The sequence below is a fragment of the Acomys minous genome, assembly GCF_964271855.1.
Source record: "Acomys minous genome assembly, chromosome: 9".
NCBI classification, from domain to species: Eukaryota; Metazoa; Chordata; class Mammalia; order Rodentia; family Muridae; genus Acomys; species Acomys minous.
Genome location: NC_140490.1, coordinates 117,969,069 through 117,989,562, shown reverse-complemented (window position 1 = coordinate 117,989,562; position 20,494 = coordinate 117,969,069). Strand labels below are relative to the sequence as shown.

Here is a 20,494-nt window from a genome sequence, read left to right as displayed (position 1 = left end):
TTTTGTAAATTGTTTGACATCCTTAGCCATCGGTAAAATGTAAATTAAATGCAAATTAAATCTACTTTGAGATTACCATATATGACAAATGCTGTCAAATGATGACTTGGAGGTGGAGAAGGGGAACATTTACTCACTACTGGCAGGAATGCAAAATGGTACACCCACTAATCAATGTAGAAGTTCCTAAAAAAAAAAAAAAAGAAAAGAAAAATGAAAACTGGACCTACCACATAATCCAGCCTTACGATTCTTGGAATTATACCTAAAGGATTATCCTACTATAGATAAACTTCCTTATTTCAGTGTAGCTCTGTTCACAATAGCCAAGGAATAGAAGAAGTCTAGATGTCAACAAACACAAATGTCAAAACACAGAGCAGAAAACTGTGATGTAAACACAACAGTTTGGAATCAGAAATAATAGACATTGAAAGCCCTCTACCTGTAGGAGCTGTAGACGCTTGGTAATCACCTTAATAAGTGAAACAGACATTTAATTAGTATTATGGAAACGGTGTTTGATATTAAGAAATGTAAAGAGTCACGAATTAAATACATTGAGATAGTTAATGAAAATTAGGTCACAAAATATTTAATTTATTTTCTTCCTAACATAACTAAAACAAAGGTCCTCTTTTAGCAAAATCTTCTTAAAACCTTAATGCATGTACAAATAATTTAGACAGCTTCCTAAATTGAAGAGTATGAATTTGACACCCTGAGAGTGTAAGGAGCTTTTAATAATGACCTTGCACGGGCACACTGTAAGCAGCAAAGACTCAGGAACAAATAGGTAGTTTTCCTTAGCTTGCCTGCTTTTTGCTATAATCTTATTTAATCACGTTACTTCATTATTTAACAACAAATGTTGTGTTTCTTTGGGAATAAATCATTCATTACAGTGATGTTGTTGCCACATGCAGTGCCACATTATTAAGGATAATTTTTCCGTTATGTAACTTGCCTCATCCTTTTTGCATGAGTTTAAATAATCTAAATAAATAATCTAGAGTAGTCTATCATCTTTATAAGTTAATTTCATCAATGTTTCAGAAGAAAACAAGCTTAATTTCTTCTGTTAAAAATGGAAGTGACATTGTGTTTTTTGTTGAGACCATCAAGAACGGCTGCTATGCTCATGGCTGTATATATTAATGTTCAATCTTTTGGGAAGGAAATCAGTAGGACATGATTAAGAAAAAAAACTAAAGGAACAGAAATTGAAAATATGTACTCCAACTAAGATATTAGTGATTTGATTTACAGTTCATTAAAATGATCACTCTGTTCTACTATTTGTTTGATATATAAATAAATATTTCATGGAAAATTTACAGTCTCATAGGAATTCTCAACCCACACAGTTGCCAAGACTATAGTTTGCCCTCCCTAAACTGAAAGTCAGGCACCATTGCTGAAGACAACACCTACATAACTCACTAAACACGGAGAAGTCTGCCCCAGCTCTTCTGTGTATATATCAGAGCTAATAGCTTAGGGTTTTTTTTGTTTGCTTGTTTGGTTTGGTTTGGTTTGGTTTGGTTTGGTTTGGTTTTTCAAGACAGGATTTCTCTGTGTATCCTTGCCTTTCCTGAAACATGCTCTGCAGACCAGGCTGGCTCCGAACTCACAGAGATTCACTAGAATTAAAGGTGTGCAACACCACCCACCATCTGGTTAATATTTTTATGGGACTTCCCAGTCTCTGACTATTGTTTGCTCTTGGGACTATTCTTCCTGTTTGGTTTCTGTGTCCAAACTTGATATGGAAGTTTTTGCTTAATCTTATTAGATTTTATTTTGCCATGCTTGGCTATTATCTCTTAGAAGTCCACTCTTTTCTAATAAGAGACAGAAAAAGATGACTCCAGAAGGAAGGAGAGGTGCAGAGAAAATGGGAGTGGGAGCTGTGAACAAAAGGGGAACTATATTCAAGATATAATGAATAAGAATATATTTTCAATAAGAGAAAAAAAAAGATCTTTTGAAAACTTTTAATATAGTTTGTATCATACTCAAGAGTAGTGCTTCTGATTTTTAAATTGTATTTTTATTAAAAATATTTTTTTGAGACAGTTTCTCTGTGTAACAGAGCCCTGGCTATCCTGGACTCACTTGGTAGACCAGGCTGGCCTTGAACTCACAGAGATCCACCTGCCTCTGCCTCCCAAGTGCTGGGAATAAAAGTTTGCGCCTCCACACCCAGCAATATATTTTTTCATTCAATATGTTCTGATCATGTTCGTTCTCCTCCTCCAAACCATCCCAGATCCCCCCACCTCCTTACCCGCAAAACTTTACATTATTTCACTTTTCAGAAATGAAAATCCAAACAAATGAGCAAACAACAGCAAAAACAAGCCAAATAAACCAATAAATACTAACACAAAACAAAAAGCACACAAAACAACATCAAGTCTATTTTGTGCTGCTCACTTATTTCTGGGCCTGGGGCCCTTCTTGGAATGGATCTGATATATTCAGGGAAATTTTACTGGAGAAAACTGATTCTTCCTTTCCCAGCAGGTATCAGTTGGAAGTGGCTTCTTGGTGAGGGGTAGGAATTTTTATCCATTACCCCTTCTCACAGTGTCTCTAATCATGTTGGCAGATGTGCTACACTTTGCTTTTCTCTGTAGTATTTTAATGGCTCAGAGGTTAAGAGCACCATCTTCTCTTCCAAAAGTCTGAAGTTAAATCCCCAGAAACCACATGATGGCTCACAACCATCTGTAGTGTGATCTGGTGCCTTCTTGTGGCGGGCAGGCACATATGCGGGCAGAATACTGTGTACATAATAAATAAATCTTAAAATTTAAAAATTAACATTATTTTATAATTTTCTCGTCTACCTTAAATTGTGAACCAACACACTGACTCAAGAAATGTCTTTTGCTAGGATAAAGGCGACATAGGAAGGTGTGCTTTGAACTTACAGTTACTGAGGACATAGTATTAAATGTACAATGAAACATTACAGGTCTGAAGATTCATCAGATTCACTTAACTTTTGTGATCTCAAGGGACTGGCTTGCTTAATAAAGACAGGTAACATACTAACAATTTGAGCAAGAAGGAAAAGAATGGATTCAGAAGCTGGAATGAAAACACAGGATAGTTTTAGCAAGAACAACATGCTAGATTCTGAGAAAAATACGTGAGTGACATGTTTCCCCTATAAGAAGGCTAAGGATAGATACTAGAGAATAAAGAATAACTATTTTGCTTACAATTCTTTTTTTCTCCTTTATTAATTTATTCTTGTTACATCTCAGTGGTTATCCTATCCCTTGTATCCTCCCATTCTTCCCTCCCTCCCATTTTCCCCTTATTCCCCTCCCCTATGACTGTTCCTGAGGGGGATTACCTCCCCCTGTATATGATCATAGGGTATCAAGTCTCTTCTTGGTAACCTGCTATCCTTCCTCTGAGTGCCACCAGGTCTCCCCCTCCAGGGGACATGGTCAAAGCTGAGGCACCAGAGTATGTGAGAAAGTAATATCCCACTCTTACAATTAAAACTGTTAAGTACACAGGTTGTTCACAATAAAAGCTAAAAAATTCCATAGCATTTTCTCAGACTTCTCTCTAGATAAAGAAACTTTATGAATAAAGGGTTTGTTAGCATTACAAGGTACCAGGGAGCACAGATACCTGGTAAATGTGTCACTTTAGTTTTTAGGTTATTTTTGAGATTATAGCATAATTACGTCTTTTCTGCCTTGCCTTTCCTACCTGCAGATCTTCTCTTACTCCTTCTGCTTTTTCAAATTCATGGCTTAAATAAATTGCTATTATAAGTATATATCTATATATCTATATCTATATCTATCTATCTATATATTCCTAAATAATACCTTCTTAGTCTTTATAATGTTAGGTGTGTGGATGTTACAAACATACTTATGTACATATGTATAAATAATTTCATTTTAATATATACTTCTTTGGTTACACAGTGGCACAGAATAGGAGAGTAATAATAGTGGGTTATCTTGATTTTATGTGTACAGAATTATGAACTCATTAAAGTATTCTAGGTATTTCTTGGCAACATGTCTTATTGCACAGAAGCTCGGTCACTCCACTGATGGTAAAATTGTCATCATGCACATATTCATGATGGCTTAATACTAGTTTAAAGCAGCCAAATACTAAAGCATTGAATGTAGAACAGCTTTAGTGCGAAGCATGCCCCAGGCAGAGCAAATAATAATCCAATCCCCCAGTACAAAATGAGGCATTCTGTAACTCATTACAGATGCAGGAAAGTACAATTACCAGGGTTTTTAGGAGTTTCCTGTTATATTTAAGACATTACTAACCCCAGTGGACTAATATAACTAAAATTTTGATCACATGTGAAGCTAAGCCAGCATTTGGATCATAATCAAGAAGTATTCAATATTTAGGTTTTGTTGCATTGACATTTTTTCAATTCTAAAACTGCACCATTTAATTCATTTACTATTGATTTAAATTTTGTTACATACAAAATAATATTGTTGAGAGAGCAAACAAATGTCTTCAAATATCACCTGGGAAATACAACTTGCCTTTGTAAAAATTTTTCCTGAAATATACTTATTATATAAAAATTTAAAAATACATGTAAGTTTTAGTTATATGTAAGCCAAACCAAAGACAGAGCTGGATTATGTTTACTTTTCTCTCAACCTATAAATATTGATATAGTATAAACCATCATTGTTTCTAGCCTGAAGTACTAAACTAATTATCTAGCTTACTTCAACCTTTCAGTCTTGGATTTCCAGAATCCATTTTCTTTGCTGGTTTGCTTTTACATCTTTCTAGGAATGTTTCAAGGCTAAAATAAAGCTGTATAACTCTTCTTTAAAGTAATTTAATCACTTCTTTTCATTGTAAGACATGAAACACAGGAACTTGTACATGTTTTATTGTTTTTTTTTTATCGTTATCCACCCCCTTTAACTAAACATAGATTCTTTTCTCATTCAATAGAATCTGAGTAAAGTTCCCCCGCCCTCCACTCCTCCCAGCTCCCCCCCAATTTCTTCCCCATCCAGGTCCACTCCATTTCTGTCATTAGAAAAGAACAGACATCTGATCCCCAGCGCTGTTGTCCTCTGCCCCCCTCACCACCCAGTTCCTTCCCTCCATCTACTTCAGATGTCTATTTTATTTCCCTCTCCGAGTGAAACTGAAACATCCTCCCTTGGGTCTGCCATATTACTTAGCTTCTTTGGGTCTGTGGATTTGAGCATAGTTATCCTGCACTTTACGGCTAATATTCACTTACAAGTGGGCACATGCCATGCATGTCTTTCTGAGTCTGGATTAGCTTACTCAGCATGATCTTGTCTGGTTCCATCCATCTGCCTGCATATTGTCTTTGTTTTTAATAACTGTTATACTCCATTGTGTGAATGTACCACATTTTCTTCACCCATTCTTTGGTTGAAGGACACCTAGGTTGTTTCCAGTGTCTGGCTATTATGAATAAAGCTGCTATGAGCATAGTTGAGCAAATGTCCTTGTGGTATGGTGGAGCATTGTTTTGGTTATATGCCCAGGAGTGGTATAATGCTATAGCTGGGTCTTGAGATAGAACTATTTCCAATTTCTTGAGATAGTGACAGATTGATTTCCAAAGTGATTGTACAAGTTTGTACTCCCAACAGCAAGGGAGGAGTGTTTCCCTTGTTCCACACCCTCTCTAGCATGCGCTGTCACTTGAGTTTGTGATCTTAGCCGTTCTGATATATGTAAGATAGAATCTCAGAATCACTTTGATTTGCATTTTCCTGATCTCTAAGGATGTTATACATTTCTTCAAGTTCTTCTCTGCAACCTGAGATTCCTCAGTTGAGAATTATCTGTTTACCTCTATACCCTATGATTTTAATTGAGGTATTTGGTTTGTTACTGTTCAATTTTTTGAGGTCCTTATATGTTTCGGATAATAGGTCTCTTACGGATAGAGAGTTGGTGAAAGAATATCGTTAGGGATCATTTTATTGTTATTCTTATTTGTTTGTTTAGACTAGTAGTGTTTGTTTTCTCCTTGGTCTCTGGGCTATCTAGACTCTGCTCCTTGGTCATCCTAGCAAGGCCAGATTTGGATTCTAGTTCGTGGATCTCAAGTCAAACCAGATATGGGTTGGTTGTTCCCTCAAGACTTGTACCACCAATGGCCTAGGGCAGATAGTAAATCAAGGGTTTTGTGGTTGAATTTGCATTTACTTTTCTATTTTGGTAGCCTGCAGGGTACCCCTCTGTGTCACAGACATTAGAACATGGGAGTAAAGGTTCTATTTAGGCACCAGCTTGAAGTCTCTATGTTCAATGGCTTGTGTGGGTGCTGTCTTCATCAATGGAGGCCTGTCAACTTGTTGAGAGCAGTCTATTTTCTTACCAACAGCCTCAGTTGTTTGAGGATTTCCATGAAACCCTTTGTCCAATGACTCAATTATATAAAACCCAGTCCCTGCACTGGAGGCTTTGTTTGGTGACAAGAAATGTCCAGCAGGGCATCAATTCTCTTCTTGGTAGCCTGCTATCCTTCCTCTGAGTGCCACCAGACCTCCCCATCCAGGGGACATGGTCAAATATGGGGCACCAGAGTTCGTGTGAAAGTCAGTCCCCACTCTCCACTCAAGGATAGAGAATGTCTTGTCCACTGGCTAGATCTGGGTAGGGGTTTGAAGTTTACTGTCTGTATTGTCCTTGGCTGGTGCCATAGTTTGAGCAGGACCTCTGGGCCATCATAATGTTCTTCTTGTAGGATTCTAGGACCCTCTGGATTCTTCTATTTCTCCCCATTCTCCCATGCTTCTCTCACTTAAAGTCCCAATAGGATGTCCTCCCCTTTGTCAGTCACAGTCATAGGTGAGGGGAATAAGGGGAAAGTGGGAGGGAGGGAGGGAGGAATAGGAGGATACAAGGGAAGGGATAACAATTGAGATATAATATGAATAAATTAATAAAATATTAAAAAAAGAAATGACCAGTAGGGGTTCTGTCTCCCTCATTATTTGGAGATATCATTAGGATCACCTGCATATATTCCAGGAAGTTTCCACTGCACTAGGTTTCTTTGGTGTCCCTCAAATGCTCTTCATGTCAAGCAGTGTTTTTCCTGGTTATTCCCTCCCTCAACGCCATCTCTCTTCCTCTTTCTCCCACTCTTTGTTCTCACAGGCCCCCTCCTCTTTCTTTACACTGCCCATGAAATATATTCTATTTTCTCCTTGCAGGGAGATCCATCTCTCCTGTGTGTTCCTTCTGCTCTGCCTGACCTCTATAGGTCTATGGAATGTAGCTTGATTATATTTTATTTAAAGTCTAATATACAGATATAAAAGAATAAATAACTTATTAATATTGCTGGAACTGTGTTACCTCACTAGGGATGATTTTTTCCTAGTGCCATCCATTTGCTTACAAATGTCATAATGCCATTTTTAAAAAGCTGTGTAATTCTCCATGGTGTTAATGTATTACATTTTCTTTATCCAATCTTCTTTTGAGGGACATCTAGGTTGTTTCCAGTTTCTGCTATTATGAATAGAACAGCAATGAACATGTTTGAACAAGTGTTCCTGTGGTTGAATAAAGTATCATTTGGTTTTTCAGATATATGACCAAGAGTGGTATAGCTGGATATTGAGGTAGACCATTTCCCATCATTCTGAGAAACTACCACTCAAATTTCCATAGTGGCTATACAATTTGCACTTCCACCATCAATAAAGAACTCTTCCCTTCCTCCACATCCTCATGAAATGAGCTGCCACTATATAATCTTGTATTATTGATCTTAGCCATTCTGACACGTGTAAGATGGAATCTCAAAGCAGTTTTGATTTGCAATTCTCTGATGGTAAGGAATGCTGCACATTTCTTTAAGTGTTTCTCAGCCATTTGAGTTTCTTCTATTGAGAATTCTGTTTAAATATGTATCCCAATTTTAATTGGGTTATTTGTTCTTTATACCAAGATTTTTTAAATGTATTTTGGATGTGGAGTTGATAAAAAAAATCTTTTCACATTATGTAGGCTGCTGCCTTGATCAAATGACAGTGCCCTTTGCCATGCAGAAGCTTCCTTCAACTTCATGAAGTCCCGTTTATTAATTGTTGGTCATAGTTCCTGTGTTATCAGTGTTCTGCTCAGAAAGTCTTCTCCTTTGCCAGTGTGTTCAAAGCTAGTCCTCATTCCCCTCATCTTCCTCTCTCTCTCTCTCTCTCTCTCTCTCTCTCTCTCTTTCTCTCTCTCTCTCTCCCTTCCTCCTTCTCTCCGCCCACCTCTCTTTGCATTTCTGAGAATTCTTCCTTTGACTTTTGGATAAAATTCATTTGCCAGGAAGGATGATCCTATTGGACTGCCACTGGAACCAGCTCCTGGCCTCCTCCCAGCTGATTCTGTGCTTGGCCTCAGTGCAGCCTGTCCTAAGGTTCTTGTCTGTGAGGCTGAAACCTGGCCTACCCAACAGCACATAGACGACAATGTTCTGGTCATATTTGATGCCCAGACCAATGTGATCTTGAATCCCAAAGGTGAAGTTCAGAGTATCTGAAAAGTTGTCTTTCCATAAATCATACCCCTGTACCTTTATGCTTTTCTCCAGAATTACTTCTGCCTTGGTTCCACGGACTGTGTAGTGAAAAGCAACCTTTTCATTTCTCCTGATGACAAAAGACCTGACAGTGTACCTAGCTTTGGAAAATACAAATGTAGTCTGTGAGCTGTTCTGACAATTTGGCTGCCCCTTCAGAGTGTCTCTGCTCTCCCCCACACAGATACTGAGGCAGAGCTTGTCGATGCTAAGTTTCCACATGGGGTTCTTCTTTGCACCTAGATCTTGAGCCGTGATGGAAAACAGGAAGAGTTCATTTTCTCTTCTTACAGGTTCAGAGTATCTGAGTTTATGTTGAGGTCTTTGATCCATTTGGAGTTGAGCTTTGCGCAGGGTGATAGGTATGAATTTATTTTCTTTTTCTTTTTTTCTTTTTTTGGTAGTTTGGCCATTTTTTATTATATTAATCCCAATACTCAATGCACGGGGGAATCTTTCCATCTTTTAAAATTATCTTCAATTTTTTTCTCCAATGTCTTAAACTTTTTACCATACAAATATTTCACTTACTTTGCTAGAGATACCCCAAGATATTTTATATTATTTAAGGCTATTGTTAGAGATAATTTCCTGATTTCTCATTCAGTCTGTTTGTCTGTTTGTATATAGGAGGGCTACTGATTTTTCTGGGTTAATTTCACAAGCAACAGCTTTGCTGAGAGTTTGGAGGGGAAGATCTGTGTGACCCTGTGGAGATTCGTGCAAGAGTGGAAGAGAGGCTGTGGCAGGTATTATGTCCTGGTCGTGAGAACTGGGGTGCTGAACTTGGAGAAACAGAAGAAGTAAAGATCTGTAGCTAGCCTACTCCTTTCTGTGGCAGGACTGGCCTGCGGGTTCCTAAGGAGGCTCTATCTTGACTTTCATTGGATTTGATTTTATATTTTAATGTATATTTAATTAGTAATGCAATTGTTGACACAAGGGATTAAGTATCTTTTATTGCTCTTTGTCGTCCTCATTTTGTCTATTTTTCTACATCAGTCTTTTCTTTCATGTTTTTTAATTAATTGAAACTCTTACTATTTGATTTATGACTTTATTGGCTACATTCTTTACTATGTGTTTTATAATATATTTTAAAATTTCTCTTTATTTTCACCCACAAACAGAAAAATACTCTTTATATAAATGTAAGGATTTAACCACTGTATGTACTTTCCCACAATGATTTAGTTTGTTTGCTTGCTTGTTTTTGTTTGTTTGCTTGTTTGTTTGTTTGGGGACAGGGTTTTCTTCTGTATCTCTGAGTCTCCTGTAGACCAATCTTGCCCACACTCTGGGAACCACTCTCTGAGTGTTGGAATTAAAGGTATGTGCCATCACACCCTGCTTCTTGTGCTTTTAAAATGTATTTTGCCTTGAAACATGTTACACATTTGAAAATACATGGTAATGACTTTCTTTTTGTGCTGGTCAATTGTCTTTAAAGGAAACTTATGATGAAGAGGAGCTCATTTACTATACTGCCAGTCATTCTTGACTCATTGTCACTTGTATGAACCCTGATGCCATCTGCTGATTTTTACTTTTTATTTTCTTCATTAGTTCTTAGACTTTAGCTCTGATTTCAAATTATTTCAGCTTCCACATGTTTGAGCATATCTAAATTTCATTTCCGTGTCTGTTTTTTCATAAAATTTTGGCTAGGTATGAAATTTTAGGTATTTCTTTCACTGTGTTAACCCTGTCACTAAGTTGACTACTTGGTGTCAATACTTCTTGTTAGAAATTGGAAATTGGCAACTTTCTCTTTTAATTTAAAATTTTTTATTTTTTATTTTTAGTGTCAGGTCTAGAACCCAGGGCCTTGTGTTTACAAGACAAACCCTCTCCCATCTAGCTAAATTACCAACTGAAGAAATTAGCGAACATTTTTTGTATTTTTTCTCAAATTCAATGATTTTTTTCATAATCTAATCCAGTCATGTACTATAACTTTTCTTCAGGTGTTGTGCTTTTCAGTTTCTGGAAGTCTCACTAGATTTTGTTTTCCTGGTAAATTTTATGCTCAACTTATTATATCCTGTTATTTCTTTAATATCTTGAGCAAATTGATAATAACTATTGCAAAGCTCTTGATTGTTAAGTCTACTATTATTTTTGAGTCTGTTTCTGTTAATGGGTTTTAATTGAGGGCATGTGCTATACTTGGCAATATTTAATATGTTTAGTTTAGTGGTTTTGATTTTTGTTCTTACCACTTGTATTAACAGGCGTTTTAGTTATCAAAAGGGTATCTTAACTATTTCTGTAACCAAAGGCGCCCTTACTCCGAGGCTGCTTGAGTCTTGTTCCTTTTATGAAAAGGTACCATGGAATGTTCCAGGTATTTAAGGAGTTGTTATCCTTAGCTTGCAGGAGCACAAATCTGCTTTGGGGACTGTTTGTCCCCCAAGTGTCATCCTACATTCCTGCACATGTGCAGCTTGTACTCAGGCAAGGGCTCCCGAGGCTTATTCAAAGTTTTGGAGCTGCACCTGTGCCGTGCTTCCTCCACTCTGGTGATATGCTGTGCTGAGGCTTCCTGTGTCTCACTTCCTACTCTGAGCTTGCTCTATCCCTCCCCCCAAACACGGGCGATAAACTTTCTTCAGAAATCTGAGGCAATGATAGGACTCACCTCACCTGTTTTTGTCTTTCAGGGGTCACAGCTTGTTTCTGCCTGTGTCTCTGCACCTGGAGAAAGGGATTTCATACATTCTGTGCTGGTTTCAGTTGTTTGTCATGAGAGGAAAGTAGCTTAGCTGGAATCACAAATTAGTCTTCCTTCAGACTATGCTCCCCTTTCTCCTTTCTTGTCCTCCCTTTTTTCCTTCCTTCTTTCCTTTCTTCCCTCCCTTCCTTTTACCTCTCTCTGTCTCTCTGTCTCTCTTTCTCTTTCTCCTAAAACTCTCCCTCCTACTCTCTTCCCACTCTTTACCTTCCTATAATGGTCTTTCTTGATCATACAGAAATCACCAACCACTGACCGCAAGAGCTTTTTTCTCCCATAGAGGTTATCAGAGTCTGTAATTATCTTTCAACCGTGTTTTTGTATGTGGCATACACCCCAAGCATTTACCCTGTGTGCTCTATAAGGAGAGGAAATCACTAACTGCACTCCCATTTTTTCATCTCTGCATGTATACCTGGATCACAACAACAACCAGCAAGCAGTTCCTAAATGGTAAAGATAGCATCAAGCCATACGTTCTCAAGTGGAAGGTAGAAAAGTGTTAAGCCACACAGTATCAAGGCCTACACAGAACAGGGAGTTGTACTGAATTCCTGGGGAATTATGTCCTTCACGACAAATAAAAATAATTACACGCATCACATTCATAAGAAAATGTGTGGCTTACATTATATGCTAAATACTTAAACGTTTTTTTTCTGACTTCTATCTCTTATATAGTCTAAACCTATTGTGCTCTTAGGAGTGGTTACACTGCTTGTAACATATTTGGTAATGTGGAGGAAATAATACTTTATGTTTGGTGTATATAAACATATGTAAAACTATTACATTTGATTAGCAATGAAGAGCCTGCCCTGCTTTAATGTGAACTAACTGTGTTCATATTACTGATGTTAATTCGGGAGTACATCAAAAAATAGCTGACCTAAATAGGCATACTGTTCTTAATTTTGCATTCTCTTAGGTGCACAGTTTTTATTAATCATCCATTTAACTAAAATGTAGGTCCCCATATTCCTGTTATTTTGTCAAAAAAGAATGTCTCTGCCCAAGATCTTGGGATTTGACATTCTCTTAATATTGCTGGCCTACATCGTGGAGCTCTAATTATTTCCACAGTTGGGGATTAGTATTTGGGAAAATAGAAGACTCTGTGGCAGGTTGTGCACTCATTTAGTGATAAAAGTCCTCTAGGAATCTGTAATGTTTTTGTTTTTTCCTTGTGCTCTAAGCTTTGTTACTGGGTTATTCTTCTTCTTCACTATTCTTGTTTACTTATATATCAAGTATTGGTTGTTTTTACCGTGTCACTTATAATAAGGAATAACTAAGATTTTTTTAATTGTTAAAAATTATACTCTAGTATAATAAAATTTACATAAATATACGTTTTGCATATATTTACATATGATGAATACATTAATATTTTTACATTCTTATGTTGTGTTGCCATATCCAGTATCAAACTATAAACTCTTAACATATTTTAATTTATAAAATGAAGTAATTAAAATATATATATATATGTTTCAAAATAACTTTCCTGCTTAGAAGATCACAGTTCTAGAAACATTGCATGAATATTAGAAGATTTATAGTTAAACTTACAATGTGGTTAGAAGAAAGTAGTTGCCTATGCTTCATCTAAGACATTTTTTGTTTGCTAACCAGGAGAGTTGCTATTATTTCTTCAAAATCTCTAAATATATTGAGTTTCAGGCTTCTAAGTGAGAGATGCCAAGGTTGTAGCAGACAGCCCCAGGGGCTTTTGTGATGGAATGGAGGTGGCTTTCAAGGTCACACAGAACAGGTTCCAAGAGAAGCAGCTGTCAAAAGTTCTAATCCACTTTGTGTAATTTAGGAGTCCTCACGACTGAGAAAATGATCTCCAAACCTTTGGGGAGCACTGAAGGTAAACTAGAAGCCCCATTCCCAAACGCAGTGGGACTGGCAAATAATGTTGGTGTTCTAGATAAGCTGCCGACTGTTTTGAGCTTCGCTTATTAAAGCGTACTGAGGTGGGAGAATGCATAAAGCTCTGGCTGCAGCGGGTAGAGCAGGAAAATGGAAATATAAAGTTCTCTGTCAATCTTGTCCTCCGACTGACTTTCTTAATTGATTCAAATTTACTTCTGTTGCGTTTTTCTTTCCTTTTAGGTTATTGGGTTTAGCTTCGCCAAATGCCAAATTGACAGTGAAATAATAACCTACTTTTGGAGAAAGAAAATAAAATTAGTAAGGTCAATAGAAATAATATAATACAGTTGAAACCTCATTGGTCAGTCCCAGTCCTTCCAAGTGCCTAACCTTGATGTCTACAGAGCGGTCCTGGGTAGACATTTGTTCAACAAGTGAGTGAACTGGTAAATAAATGAACCATATTAAGGTGTATTTGACACTTTTATGGAAAGAAGAATATTTTTCATGTTGTCAAAGCCTTGATCTACAATGACCTGACATGTAAATGAATTCCTTTATTAGCATATTGACTGGTAAAAATTAACAAACAATGAAAACTCCTCTTTGTAACTGATATAACATGCTCAGCCCAATAATTACTGATGGGGAGAGGTGGTTTTGGCTCTATGTAACTAAAGCTGTGAACTTTGCCACTTTGTTCTGTAATTTCTAAGCTAACAATGGTCCGTCTGCTGTTAGCATGTTGCAGGTAGTTTAATTTTGCTTAACATTTTTTATGTTCAAAATTTTGAATAGAAATTTGCTGATAAGACGGCACCTGTTGATAAGCAGGACCCTACACCCTGACCTTCTTAAAGATGTCCTATTTCAGACACTCACTTTCCTGAAAAGCTTCAAGCTTCCAATTTGATTTTATGTACTCTTCTTTTTTCTTTTGAGTTTCAGATTTTCTGAGAGAGAAAAGTGTATCAGTAAGCTCTCCAGTGTTGCTAAAATTATCAGTGAGCATCTCGTCAGACAGTGATGTGTGAAACTGTTTTGTATGCTTTTCTCCAAGGCCAGGTTTTTGATGGTAGGAAACACTTTCTCATTTTTAAACTTGAAACCTACCCCATGTGGAGTATATTAGTTTAGTGTAGGGACTATGGGAGAAGGTAACACATTATTGTGTTTTCTACGTTTTCTAGCTGACTTTTTGCCTGTTTCCTTAAACATTAAGTTTAGAACAATGAAGTCTGCTATTTCCTCCTGATGTTCACTAGAGCGCTTTCACAGCCTCATTATATGCTCTAGTTTAGGCAGAATCACACCTCAATTCTAAGAATCTCTGAACTAAGCGATATATACTCTTTACTATGTTCATTAATGCCTCTTCATCCAGGTCCAGTGTGCAATAAGCTTCTGAAGGTATGCCAGGATAATTTACTCTACTAATGTCAATTAGGAAGCAGGAAATAAACCAGGTTCATGTAAATGTGAGGCTTTAATGTGACCACTAACGTTAAGCCACTAATGTGACTCTCTCATTTGCTATTACTTTCAATTAGGTGTTCTCAAACAATTAGCCTCTGAGTCTCATGATCTTATTCATAGCATACATGTTTCCTGATGGGAGAAGAAATTACTTCTGGGAGATTGAATCTCAAACTTTTAACTTAGGTCCTAAATTCAGATATGTTGAGTCAGTTGGACTTCCTTTTTCTTCATATTGTGATCTCCAAAGATATTGTGAGATTCCTACAAAATCAGTGGGTTCCTTGCACACCTGCAGCAGTAGGGCAGACAAGATTGCTCTTTTCAAGTACAATTTTAAAATTTCAGACTTTTCAAACATTTCCATATACACAAATTATCAATATTTTATAAGTGCATATTATGTACATATTACTCATTTCTATTCTTTCAAGAGTTCAAACTTGTACAACCACTATGGAAATAAATATGGTAGTTTTTCAGAAAATTGGAAATCATGTATCTCAAGACCCAGCTATACCACTCTTGGGCATACACTCAAAGAATGTTCACTGTGACTTTATTCATAATAAGCAGAAGGTAGAAACAAAATAAGTGTCCCTAAACAAAAGAATGGATAAACAAAATGTGGTAATTTACACAATTACTTACACATTTAATTACACAATTTACTTAGCTGTTGAAAATGACATCATGAGTTTTGCCAGAAAATGAATGGAACTAGAAAAAAAAATCATCCCAAGTGAGGTAACCTAGACCCAGAAAGACAAAAATGGTGTACACTTACTTGTAATTGGATATTAGCTATTAGTAAACGATAACCAAGCTACAATTTGTAGACCCAGAGAGATTAGGGTGTAGAAGGAATCTCTTGTGTATTGTCAATAAAAAAAAACCTATGGCCTATAGCTTAGGCAAGAAATAGGAAGTGGAATATCCAGTAGGCAGACAGGATCCTGAGATGGAGACAGGCAGGTGAGGTTCAGATGGCAAGATGTGAGGAAGATGGACTCATGGTGTTTGAACGTAAGTAACTAGCTACATTGTAAAATGAAAATTGGTCTAACAGGTTATTTTAAGTTATGAGCTAGTCAGAGAAGAGCCTAGCTATATGACCTAGGTGTAATATTTAATGAGTCTCATGGGTCTTTATTCTGGGAGCTAAGGGATGGGAGGAAAAGCCAGCCACAACATTAGGTAAAGAAAAGAGCTATGGAGGAATAGGACATTGATTTCCCTGGGAAGGGGAAAGATAATAGATTTTATGGGTAGGCTGGGAGTGCCTGGGGATAGAAAGGGGTAAGGATGAGCCTGGGTTGGGGGAGATGGAATGGAGGAAGAGAATGCAGAGAGGGGTAGCTTTAACTGGGGGCCAACTGGGGATGTAGTGTGGAAACCTAGCGCAGTAGAAACTTCTTGGAATCTATGATGGTGAGCCTAATGAAAGATGAGGGATATAGAGTCTCAACTGGCAACGTTTTGTAGTCAGGCAAGGCTTTAGTGGAGGGACTAGGTTACATTAAGTTGGGTTATTGGCCAAGGGGGCCTCATGTAAATCCCAGAACAACTTGGTCTGATGCTAAGACAAAAAGGTTGTTCTCTGAAAACTGGGATTGGCATTGAAAATGGGATTGGCAGAATTTTGTGATTAATTAGTTGCAGGCCAAAGGAGAAATGGAGAGAAGTTCATTGAACCTGATGAAAGGAGGTAAGACGGGGTATGTGTACGAGGAAAGATCTTAAACAACAGGAGGTCTAGCTAGTGAAGTTTCAGACAGAATTCTGAGAATATGTCTATGGCTCTTTAAGGGCCTTTAAATATTTTGAATTAGGACCCTGCGATTGTGGTAAGCTGGAGCTGAAGAATCAGTATTGTTTAAAAGAGACCAGAACCAGTAAACTGAAACATTTGCTTTGCCAAAGCAATCAATGGTGGTTAGCCAGAGCTGAGAAATTAGTAATGATTAAGATGGGATCAGCATTACTAAGGTAAAATCTCCTGGGAAATGGTTCCAAAGGGTCAGCACAACACAGAAGACATGATTCAGAGGGGGATAAGTCTGTATCTCAAGTTGGCAGAAGAACTTGGTCACGTGTCTCTTAGGTCGTACAGGTTTTGAAGGCATGAGGGGATTATAGAGACCAGCTGAGGCTTGGCACTGTGATAGGCCACAATTGGCCATTAGTGAAATTATAGCCTCAGTTTTAGAAACTTCCTAATTGAAGGGGTCGTGGAGAGAAGCTGAGGCTTGGTATCATGTGTCAGTGACAGGCACAATGTCGAAGACAGCCCAGGAGAACCTACTGTTTAAGTTGCAGTCCACTTGAAGTGAAGATATCAGCATTTTGGGGATGTTAGTATCAAGGGGCGACCACCAAAGACAGCAGCAGCTGTGGAGTAGAGGTAGCCTGAGCCTAGGAGATAAGCTATGTTTGCTTTGAATGACAGAGCTGCAGAAATGGTACTACCAGGACCATTTGCAGCCCAGAGGGTTGTAAATATGTCCCAGATACCAAGAACTGAACTCTTTACATAGAGGAATTCTGGTTTTGTTTTGTTTTGAATGTAACTGTACCATTATATATATATATATATATATATTTCACAAGAGCCCATGATTTTGTATATGTTATAGAGGCTTTAACTTTTTAAAGAAATAGAACTTTTAGAGTCTTTGTTGTTTTTTTTTTTTTTTGTATATATCTATAATACTTTATTTCAGGTGGTATGTGAAGATAGTCTTTTTTTTCCTTTTTTTATTAAGTTATTCTTGTTACATCTCTTTTTTTTTCCTCCTTTATTAATTTATTCTTGTTACATCTCAATGGTTATCCCATCCCTTGTATCCTCCCATTCTTCCCTCCCTCCCAATTTCCCCTTATTCCCCTCCCCTATGACTGTTCCTGAGGGGGATTACCTCCCCCTCTATATGATCATAGGGTATCAAGTCTCTTCTTGGTAACCTGCTGTCCTTCCTCTGATTGCCACCAGGTCTCCCCGTCCAGGGGACATGGTCAAAGCTGAGGCACCAGAGTATGTGAGAAAGTAATATCCCACTCTCCACTCTACTGTGGAGAGTGTTCTGTCCATTGGCTGGTTATCCCATCCCTTGTATCCTCCCATTCTTCCCTCCTTCCCATTTTCCCCTTATTCCCCTCCCCTATGACTGTTCCTGAGGGGGATTACCTCCCCCTGTATATGCTCATAGGATATCAAGTCTCTTCTTGGTAACCTGCTGTCTTTCCTCTGAGTGCCACCAGGTCTTCCCCTCCAGGGGACATGGTCAAAGGTGAGGCACCTTTGAATTATTAAAAACTGGGACTTTTAAATTTGGATGTTTTATATTATGATATATAATATTATATAATATATTAATATTAGCATGACATTTTTGGAACAAATGAGAATTAAATAATTTGCAAGTAATGTATTAGTATATCAAGGCAACAAGAAATCAATTGTGTTGGCTAGTTTTTTTTTTCCATCAAATTGACATAAGCTAGAGTCATCTGAAAAGAGGGAACTTCAACTGAGAAAATGTCTCCATAAAACTGGACAGTAGAGAAACCCATGGGACATTTCTTTTGACTAATGATTGATGTGGGGGTACTCATCCCACTGAATGTGATGCCACCAATGGACAAGTGGGTCTAGATGGCATACAATGTCAGACTGAGCAAACCACAGGAGGAAGCCAGCAAGCAGTGCTTCTCTGCGGCCTCTCCTTCAGTTCTTGCCTACATGCTTCTGTCCTTAGTTCCTGCCCTGACTTCCCTTTATGATGCGCGACTGCAAGCTGTAAGCTTGTGAACCATTTCCTCTTCATATTACTTTTGGTCATGATATTTTATCGCAACATGGATAACCCCAACTAAGACAATTATGTACAAAGTTCAGCTTCCGTATTATCGGTATAAGACAGACTAAGTTTTTGAATTAGCCATCTATTCAGAATCTATTGAGTGACTATTATGTTCTCAGCCCTCTACTAAATCTGTCCTGCAACTAATTCTTTCTCAGAAGACAGAAACCTTATCAAAAGGCAAACTAAGGGGCTCTGGAGAGAGGGCGCAGGTGAGGAATACTTGCTGCCCCTTCAGAGGCCCATGCTGGGCTCCTAGCGCGACGTTGGTCACCGACGCAGACTCTAGTTCTAGGAATCCCACGCCCCCCCTCTGGCCTCTTCAGGCACCTGCATGTACATGGTTCTCATGCAATTATTTGGGCCTACATAATACAAATTTTTATTAAAAGCCCAAAATAATATAATAAATTGTATAACTGGAGCCTACATAATTGATTGTGGGAATAGCAATAGGAGAAATATAACCCCCAAAGGCAGGATAAGGCCACCTTGAAACAATGATTGGGAGCCAGGCGTGGTGGCGCACGCCTTTAATCCTAGCACTTGTGAAACAGAGGCAGGCAGATCACTGTGAGTTTAAGGCCAACCTGGTCTACAAAGCAAGCCCAGGACAGGCAAGACTAACACAGAGAAACCCTGTCTTATAAAAAAAAAAAAAAAGAAAGAAAGAAAGAAACAATGACCTCTTCAGCATTTTTATACAAAAAGACCTGGGTGCTCTCACGATGGCTGGGGTTAGAATAAAGGAGCAATGAACTTGTCTTTTTGTTTGTTATTATCCATGGGTTTATTGCAACTATTACAAAATAGCAGAAAGGACTCAAATGGTTCCTTGTGGTATTTTGAAATTCATCTCAATCATAGATAAATTCCACACAGAATGAAGATACTGGCAAAGATCAGGATCGACATCCATGATCTGATTCAAGTTGGAGATGGCAGTAAAAGAATGATCTCTTTTATTTTGACAGAGATCCCTCTCACAGGATCTCTACACCTGACTCATCGGAAGCATGATAATTATATTACCTGATCTCTCATCACAGGGTTTCTTTTGGGGGACAATCACATGTTCTTCACATATACACATGTTGAAGTTCTTACCCTGGTTTTATATATATATATATATATATGCCACCATGTATCTCATGGTGACCAATGCCAGAGGCATTCTTCATGATTTTGGTGAGAATAAGGTCCATGTTAGTCAGTCCTGGTAAAAGACTCTCTCTTGGTTGTGATATTAGGATCTTAGGATCTCATGCGTCATAGCCATCCAAAGGTGACTTTGAACTCCTGTTGTGTTTAGCTCTGTTGTGTTGCCAACATAACTTTTAGAACAGGGGGAGAAATGGCCATAAAAACAAACAAACAAACAATTAGATCACAAACAGCTTGTAGAAAGAGTGCCTATTTTGTTCAGGATAACTACCTTTGTTCCCACGGAGTGGCCAACCTAAAAGGAGAGCTGCATCACTCACATGCACATCACATGTGTCAGTATGGACCGGGAGCTTATCACATGCTACCAGAGACTACTTCATGATCAAGACTTGGGTATGTCAGTCATCGTAATGTGAATATTGAAAGTCACACCTGAGGAATCAGCCAGTGGCACCTTTTAGGGGCTGTTGATTAAAGGGACTTGCCTATTGAGATGCTCCAGGGTTAGGACTGGTCCACTTCTCATGCTCTGCCTTCTCTGCCATGGGCTTTAATGATGTAAAGCCACCTTCTTTTCCTCTTCCAAGCGGCTATCTTCCATTGGCAGGATCAGCTCTACTACATTCATGCCCTCAAGGTGGCTCACCGCCCCCCCCCCCCCCCGCCCACGAGGGCCAGCTCTACTATGCAGCCAGGTTGAGGCACAGGGCTCGCTCTCCTGAGTGCTGCCACAGGCGAGAAGTGGAGCCAGCCCTCCAGACCACTTCAGCA

General features: G+C 38.2%; 1 protein-coding gene across 5 annotated transcripts in view; it reads left to right on the top strand.

Annotated features, from left to right (window-relative positions):
• LOC311605446 (uncharacterized protein) overlaps positions 1-20,494 on the top strand; it is a 354,125-nt gene that overhangs the window by 54,222 nt on the left and 279,409 nt on the right. The window contains exon 1 of one of the 5 annotated variants that reach the window (XM_084795970.1): positions 20,011-20,116. The exons of the other annotated variants lie outside the window; for them this stretch is intronic. Coding sequence (XP_084652096.1) covers positions 20,102-20,116 — 15 coding nt within the window. The 5' untranslated portion in view covers positions 20,011-20,101. Of the gene's footprint in view, positions 1-20,010; positions 20,117-20,494 lie in introns of those variants that run through there. 5 annotated transcript variants of the gene reach the window in all.